Source organism: Buteo buteo, chromosome 12 (genome assembly GCF_964188355.1).
Source record: "Buteo buteo chromosome 12, bButBut1.hap1.1, whole genome shotgun sequence".
Taxonomy (NCBI): domain Eukaryota; kingdom Metazoa; phylum Chordata; class Aves; order Accipitriformes; family Accipitridae; genus Buteo; species Buteo buteo.
This window is the reverse complement of record NC_134182.1, coordinates 581941-589444: the sequence shown is the minus strand read 5'-3', so window position 1 is coordinate 589444 and position 7504 is coordinate 581941. Positions and strand designations below refer to the sequence as shown.

The window sequence follows — 7504 nt, the reverse complement described above, 5'->3', positions numbered from 1 at the left end:
GGGGGGGCTGGGTCCCTTTGGGGGGGCTCTGGGTCACTTTGGGGGGGGCTCTAAGTCCCTTGGGGGGGGCTCTGGGTGCCTTTGGGGGGGCTCTGGGTGCCTTTGGGGGGCCGGGTCCCTTTGGGGGCTGGGTGCCTTTTGCGGGGAAGCTGGGTGACTTGGGGGGGCTGGGTCACTTTGGGGGGGGCACCCGGCTGCTTGGGTGCCTTTGGGGGGGGGGCACCCAGGCCCTGAGTCCCTTTTGGGGGGCTGGGGGTATTAACTGGATGCTTTGGTCCCTTTGGGGGGGCACCCAGGCCCTGGGTCCCCTTTTTTTGGGGTGGGGGGGCACCCGGCTGCTGGGTGCCTTGGAGCGGAGGGGAGGGCTGGGTCCCTTTTGGGGGGGGGCACCGGGGCCTGGGTGCCTTTTTTTGGGGGGGGGGGGCACCCGGCTGCCTGGGTGCCTTTTGGGGGGGCACCCAGGCCCTGGGTCCCTTGAGGGGTCTGGAGGGGGCACCCAGGGGACTCAGGTGTCCGGGGGGGGGGCCCATGGTGACCCCCCCCCAATTTGTTGCCCCCCCCCGCAGGAACCTGGGGAGATCAGGACTGCGGGTGTCATGCCTGGGGCTGGGTGAGGGGGGCGGGCTTAGGGGGTGGGGCAAAGGTGGGGCGGGGCAATTGGGGGCAAGGGGGGGGGCTGGGGGGGGGGTGTCCATGGAGGTCAATGGGGCAATGGGGGGGCAAGGGGGGGCAAGGGGGGCAATGGGGCAAGGGGGTCCATAGGGGTCAATGGGGTCAATGGGGCAAGGGGGGGGTCTGGGGGGGTCAATGGGGCAAGGGGGGTCAGTGGGGGATGATGGGGGCAATGGGGGCCTATGGGGGTCAATGGCATTAAGGGGGGGGGCAATGGGGCAAGGGGGGGTCCGTGGGGGTCAATGAGGGTCACTGGGGTCAATGGGGCAAGGGGGGGGTCTGGGGGTCAGTGGGGGTCAATGGGGGGTGGTGGGGCAAGGGGGGGGTCTGGGGGTGTCAATGGGGGGGTCAGTGGGGTGTATTTGGGGGGGGGGGGGGTCACCTACAGCTCCAGCTGGGTCTCGCCCCCAGGTGCCCGGGGGACGTTCGGGGCCGGGATCTCCGATGAGGTGAGACCCCCCCGGCCCCCCTTTTCCCCGGCCCCCCCCAGGGTACCCCTTACTCCCCCCCCCCGGAGTACCCCCCCCCATGACCCCTTTCCCCCCCAAGGCGGCAGAGCGGGTGCTGAGCGCAGCCTACGAAAGCGGGGTGACCCTCTTCGACGCCGCCGAGGCCTCGGGCAGGTACGGCTGGAGGGGGGGGGACACCCCAAACCTCCCCACCCCCCCCACTGCCCCCCCAGGGCACCCAGGTGTCCAGGGGACCCCAACCCCCCCCCAACCCCCCACCCAAGGGACCCCAGCCCTCCCTATCCCCCCCCCCCCGAGCACCCATGTGTCCAGGGGACCCCAACCCCCCCCAAGAGCACCCAGGTGTCCCAGGGGACCCCCAAACCCCCCCAAGGACCCCGAACCCCCCCCCCCCAGGGCACCCAGGTATTGGGGGGGACCCCCACCCCCCCCAGGGCACCCAGGTGTCCAGGGGACCCAACCCCCCCCAAGGCACCCAAGTGTTGGGGCACCCCCCCAGGGGATCCCCCACCCCCCCTAGGGCACCCAGGTATTTGGGGGGGACCCCCCCCAGGGCACCCACTGTTGCCCCCCCCCCCCCCAGGGCCGAGAAGATGCTGGGAAAGATCCTCAGGAGCAAAGGCTGGAGGTGGGGGGGGGGTCCCGGGGGGTCCGGGGGGGTCCGGGAGATGTTGGGGTGCCCCTGGGAGGCATCGCTGGGTGCTGGGGTGGGGGGCTTTTTGGGGGGGGGGAATCCTGGGGTGCTGGGGTGGGGGGCACCCTTGGGGGGGGGCAGAGGGGGTTCTGGGGGGGGAGGCACCCTTGGGGGGGGTGGGGGGGTCTTGGGGGGGGCTGGAGGTCCTTTGGGGTGCTGGGAGTGGGGGGGAGTGCCCTGGGTGGGTGCTGGGGGGGCACCCTGGGGTGCTGGGGGGCAATCTGTGGGGCTGGGGGGGGGCCTCTGGGTGCTGGGGGGTGGGGGGAGTCTTGGGGGGTGCTGGGGGGTGGGGGGGGGTCCCTGGGGTGCGGTGGGGCAGCTATGGGGTGCTGACCCCCGTCCCCCCCCTCCAAGGCGCTCCAGTTACGTCGTCACCACGAGGGTCTTCTGGGGGGGGCAGTGAGTACCCACAATCCTCTGGGGGGGGCTGTGGGGCAGAGGAGGGGCTATGGGGCAGGAGGGGGAGATGTGGGGCAGGAGGGGGGTTACGGGATGGGGGGGCTGTGGGGCAGGAGGGGGAGATGTGGGGCAGGAGGGGGGAGCTGTGGGGCAGGAGGGGGGTTACGGGGATGGGGGGGCTGTGGGGCAGGAGGGGGGAGCTGTGGGCAGGAGGGGGCTGTGGGATGGGGGAAGCTGTGGGGCGGGAGGGGTCGGTGTGGGGCAGCCGTGGGGTGATGCTGTCTCTGCCCCCCCCAGGGCCGACCGGGGGCTCTCGCGGAAACACATCCTGGAGGGTGAGTTGTGGGGCTGGGGGGGGAAGTGTGGGGCTGGGGGGGTGCGGGGCTGGGAATGGGGGGGTGGGGGAGGAGGGGGGGCACTGGGGGGCAGGGGGGATCTGGGGGGCTGGGGGGGGTGGGACAGTGCTGTGGGGCGGGGCTGATGTGGGGCGGGGGTGCCGTGGGGCGGTGCCGTGGGCGGTGCCGTGGGGCAGCGTGTCTGTCCGTGGGTCCCCAGGCCTCCGTGGGTCCCTCCAGCGGCTCCAGCTCGACTACGTCGACGTCGTCTTTGCCGGGCCCCGCCCCGGCCCCGCCCACACCGAAGGTAAGGCCCCGCCTGCTGCCCCGCCACACCCGCACCAGGCCCCGCCCCTTCCCTCCGGTCCCCGCCCCTTCCCGCAGACCCCTCCCGCTCAGTCTCCTCCCACCCCGAGGACCCCACGGGTTGGCCCCGCCCCTTGCCCCACCCCTTGCCCCACCCCTTCCCACCCTCTAGGCTCCGCCTATGCCTAACACCCCACCCTTGGGGGCTCCTCCTACTGGTCCTAAAACCCCTTTACCGACCACGCCCCTCACAGGCCACGCCCTTTCGGACCCCGCCCCCTTAGGCCCCCACCCCCTCACATGTCTCTGCTTCGCCCCACAGGGCTCGACCCGACCCTGCGCCTCCTGCGGCTGGAAGGTACCGGGGGGGGGGGGGCACCCCATGGGCCCCCCCATAGCACCCATGGACCCCACCCCATGGACCCCACCCCCTAGCACCCATGGGCCCCCCCCAGACCCCCCCCCAGCACCCCTGCCCCCCACATTTCCCTCCCCGTCCTCCCCTTTGCTCCTCTGGCCCTCAGTAGGGCTCAGAGTGAACGCCCTGTCGTTCCACAGAGCTGGTGCGCGCCATGAGTGACGTCATCGACCAGGGACTGGCGCTGTACTGGGGGACGGCGGGGGGGGCGCCCGGCGACGTCATGGTGGGGACACTGGGGGGGACACGGGGGTGGGAGGGGCGGGAGGGCATGGGGGGGGACGTGGGGGGGACCTGGTGACGTCATGGGGGGGCATGGGGTGACAAGGGGGGGGGACACGGGGGGGACATTGGGGACACGGGGGGGACACAAGGTGTCATGTCATGTCCCCCCCGTGTCCCCCCTCCAGGACGCCTACGCGGTGGCCCGTCAGTTCAATTTGGTGGCCCCTGTGTGCCAGTGGGCGGAGCTTCCACCAGAGCCCCGCCTCTTCCGGCAGATAGGTGGGGGGGGCACCCATGGGGTGGGGGGTGGGGTCAATGGGGTGGGTCCATGGGGGGGAGGGGCTATGGGGTGGGGGCACCCATGGAGAGGGGCTATAGGGTGGGGGCACCTATGTAAGGGGGCCAAGGGGGGGGGCACCCATGGGGGGGGTATATGGGGGGGGGCTGTGGGGTGGGGGCACCCATGGGGGGGGCTATAGGGTGGGGGCACCCATGGGGGGCTACGGGGGGGGTCTATGGGGTGGGGGCACCCATGGGGACCCCCGTGGGTGGGTCCAGGCTATGGGGCGCTGTGCGGGTGGGGCCGTGGGGCAGCTGTGGGTCTGGGGGGGGGGGGGGGTCAGGTCTGTGGGTCCGGGGGGGCCGTGGGTCACCCCACGGCGTCGCCCAGGCCTGGGCGCCGTCACTTGGTCCCCGCTGGCCCCCGGCCCCAGCCCGGAGGAGGAGCCGCTGCCCCACGGCCGCCCCACAGCCAAGGTAGGCGAGCGTCCCCCCCCGCCCCACGGCGTCCCCCCCCGCCCCACGCCTGCCCCATAGCCCCCCCCACAGCCGCCCCATGGCCGAGGTATGTCCCGTGTCCCCCCCCCCGCTCCCCCCCAACTGCCCCATAGCCAAGGTGTGGCCCTCCCCTGCCCCACGGCTGCCCCATAGCCCCCCATCCCTGCCCCATAGCCGAGGTGTGGCCCCCCCCGCGCTGCCCCGTGGCCGGGGTATGTCCCCGTCCCCCCCGCTGCCCCCCAACTGCCCCAGAGCCCCCCCAGGTGTCCCCGTGTCCCCCCACCACCTTGGTGTCCTCGTGTCCCCCCCAGTGCCCCCCCATGTCCCTGATGTCCCCGATGTCCCCACATCCCCCCAACGTCCCCCGACGTCCCCACGTCCCCCCCGATGTCCCCCCCATGTCCCCGATGTCCCCCCGTCCCCCCCAATGTCCCCCCGACGTCTCCCCGTGTCCCCCCACGCCCCTGCTGTCCCCACCCCCCCCCTCCCCGACATCCCCCCGGTGCCCCCCCCGGTGTCCCCCAAGGTCCCCCCCGCTGTCCCCAGGCCGTGGGGCGCCGGCGGGCGCTGAAGGTGGGGGAGCTGCAGCCGCTGGCCCAGCGCCTGGGCTGCTCCGTGTCCCAGCTCGTCATCGGTGAGGGGACACGGGGGGACACGGGGGGACACGGGGGGACAGGGGACATGGGGGACGTGGGGACACGTGGGGCATTGGGGGGACACAGGGGATGGGGGGTGACAGGGGGTGACAGCGGGCGACGGCGTGCCCAGCGTGGTGCGTGTGTGCCGAGGGGACGGGGGGTGACGGTGGGTGACAGTGGGGGGACATGGGGGGACAAGGGGTGTCAGGGGGGTGACAGTGGGGTGACATGGGATGACAAGGGAGTGACAGTGGGTGGCAATGGGGTGATACAGGGTGACAAGGGGGTGTCAGGGGGGTAACAGGGGGTGACAGTGGGTGACAAGGGGGTGACACAGGGTGACAAGGGGGTGAGAGTGGGTGTCGGGGGTGACAGTGGGTGGCAATGGGGTGACAGTGGGTGTCAGGGGGGTGTCAGTGGGTGGCAATGGGGTGACACGGGGTGACAAGGGGGTGAGAGTGGGTGTCAGGGGGGTGACAGTGGGTGGCAATGGGGTGACACGGGGTGACAGTGGGGTGTCAGTGGGTGACAATGGGGTGACACGGGGTGACAAGGTGGTGACAGTGGGTGTCAGGGGGGTGTCAGTGGGTGACACGGGGTGACAAGGTGGTGACCGTGGGTGCCATGGGGTGTCGGTGGGTGACAATGGGGTGACACGGGGTGACAAGGTGGTGACCGTGGGTGTCAGGGGGGTGTCAGTGGGTGACACAGGGTGACAAGGTGGTGACCGTGGGTGTCAGGGGGGTGTCAGTGGGTGACACGGGGTGACAAGGTGGTGACCGTGGGTGCCATGGGGTGTCGGTGGGTGACAATGGGGTGACAAGGGGGTGGCAGTGGGGTGACAGTGGGTGCCGGTGTCCCCAGCCTGGTCCCTGTGTGCCAAGGGGGGGCCATGGGTTGACTGACGGTGGGTGACGGCGGGTGATGTGGGTGACATTGGGTGACAGTGGGTGTCAGTGGGTGCGGGTGTCCCCCAGGGTGGTGCCGGCACACCAAGGGGTTGGGGGGTGATGTGGGTGCCATGGGGTGATATTGGGGTGCCATGGGGGGGCCATGGGGTGACGGTGGGTGTCGGTGGGTGCCGTGGGGCGTCAGCGGGTGACAGCGGGTGTCCCCAGCGTGGTCCCTGCGGGCCGAGGGCGTCAGCTCCGTCCTGGTGGGGGCCGAGACCCCCCGGCTGCTGCAGGAGCAGCTCCACGCCCTGCAGGTGAGGGGGGGCACCCAAAAACCTGGGTCTGTTGGAGGGGGGGGGCACCCAGACCCCTGGGTCCCTTTTTGTGGGGGGGTACCCTGACACCTGGGTCCCCTTTTTTTTGGGGGGGTGGCACCCAGACCGCTGGGTCCCCTTTTTTGGAGGGGGGCACCCAAACACTTTGGTCCCCTTTTTGGGGGGGGGGGGCATCCATACACCTGGGTCCCTTTTTTGGGGTGGGGGGAGGCACCCATACACCTGAGTCCCCTTATTTTGGGGGGGACACCCATATACCTGGGTCCTCGGGGAGGGGGGGTGCACCCAAAAACCTGGATCCTCTTTTGGGGGGGGGGGACACCCAGACCCCTGGGTCCCATCTTTGGGGGTGGAGGAGCACCCAGACCCCTGCCCTGGGTCACCCTTTTTTTGGGGGGGGGGGCACCCAGACCCCTGGGTGCCCCCCCCGACCCCTGGGACCCCCCCAAACTCCCCCCCCCCCCCCAGGTGCTGCCCCAACTCGGCCCCTCGACGCTGCAGGAGCTGGAGACCCTCCTGGGGGAGGTGGCCCCGCCCTAGGCCACGCCCCCTCGCCTCCCATTGGCTGTCTTCTGCATGAGCCCCGCCCCTCCTCTCTATCCCCCTCCCCTTTTGGCTTCAGGCCCCGCCTCTCGCCCCGCCCCTTCGGTAAAGGGGTGCGGTTAAGGAGGGCGGGGCCCCCGGCCTCGCGCCCCCCCTTCTCATTGGTTGATTGAGTGAGGGGGCGTGGCCCGTGAGTATAGTCCCCGCCCACCCCAGCCTATCCCACAATGCCTTGCACCCCGGGGAGGGGGAGGAGCCATGGTAATCGAGAGCAATAATACCCGCCCCCCCCGCCGGGGGGCGGGGCCTTTTAAGCACAAACCCCGCCCCTCTTTGATGATCTCCCCCCCAATCGCAGCGCTTCCAGTTGGGGGCGGGGCCTCGCCTAGCCCCGCCCCTTCCCCTCCCGAAAGGGGCGGGGCAATAAAGTGGCTTTTCCCACGTGGGGGGGGGGCTGCGGCCTCGTGTTTGGGGAGGGGGGGTGGGGGGCGGGGCTTCATTTGGGGGCGGGGCTTCGGGGGGCTGGGGGCTGCATTGGAGGTGGGGTTTTGGGGGGCTGGGAGGGAATTTGTGTTTTTTTGGGGGGTGGTTTTGGGGGGGGGCTGTGGTTTTTTGGGGTGGTTGGTGGTTTGGGGGGGGCTGTGTGGTTGGGGGGGGCATTAAACCTGGATTTGGGGGGCTGGGGGTGGGGGGGCTGGCACTACATTTTGGGGGGGGGTATCATGGGTGGGGGGTCAAGGTGACCGCCTGATTTTGGGTCATTTTTCTGCTTTTTGCTTGTTCTGCTAGTTTGGGGGGG

At 71.1% G+C, this 7504-nt stretch overlaps 1 protein-coding gene across 1 annotated transcript in view; it reads left to right on the top strand.

Moving 5' to 3' along the window:
• The window catches only part of LOC142037681 (voltage-gated potassium channel subunit beta-2-like), a 10249-nt gene extending 3077 nt beyond the window's left edge, over positions 1-7172 (top strand). The window contains 14 exon segments of the mRNA XM_075042163.1: positions 567-610; positions 1084-1121; positions 1222-1295; positions 1726-1770; positions 2191-2235; positions 2533-2570; positions 2791-2877; positions 3199-3234; positions 3435-3520; positions 3705-3798; positions 4190-4275; positions 4843-4930; positions 6053-6141; positions 6631-7172. Of these exon segments, the coding sequence (XP_074898264.1) occupies positions 567-610; positions 1084-1121; positions 1222-1295; positions 1726-1770; positions 2191-2235; positions 2533-2570; positions 2791-2877; positions 3199-3234; positions 3435-3520; positions 3705-3798; positions 4190-4275; positions 4843-4930; positions 6053-6141; positions 6631-6702 (922 nt within the window). The 3' untranslated portion in view covers positions 6703-7172.
• Positions 7173-7504: the final 332 nt, after the last annotated feature.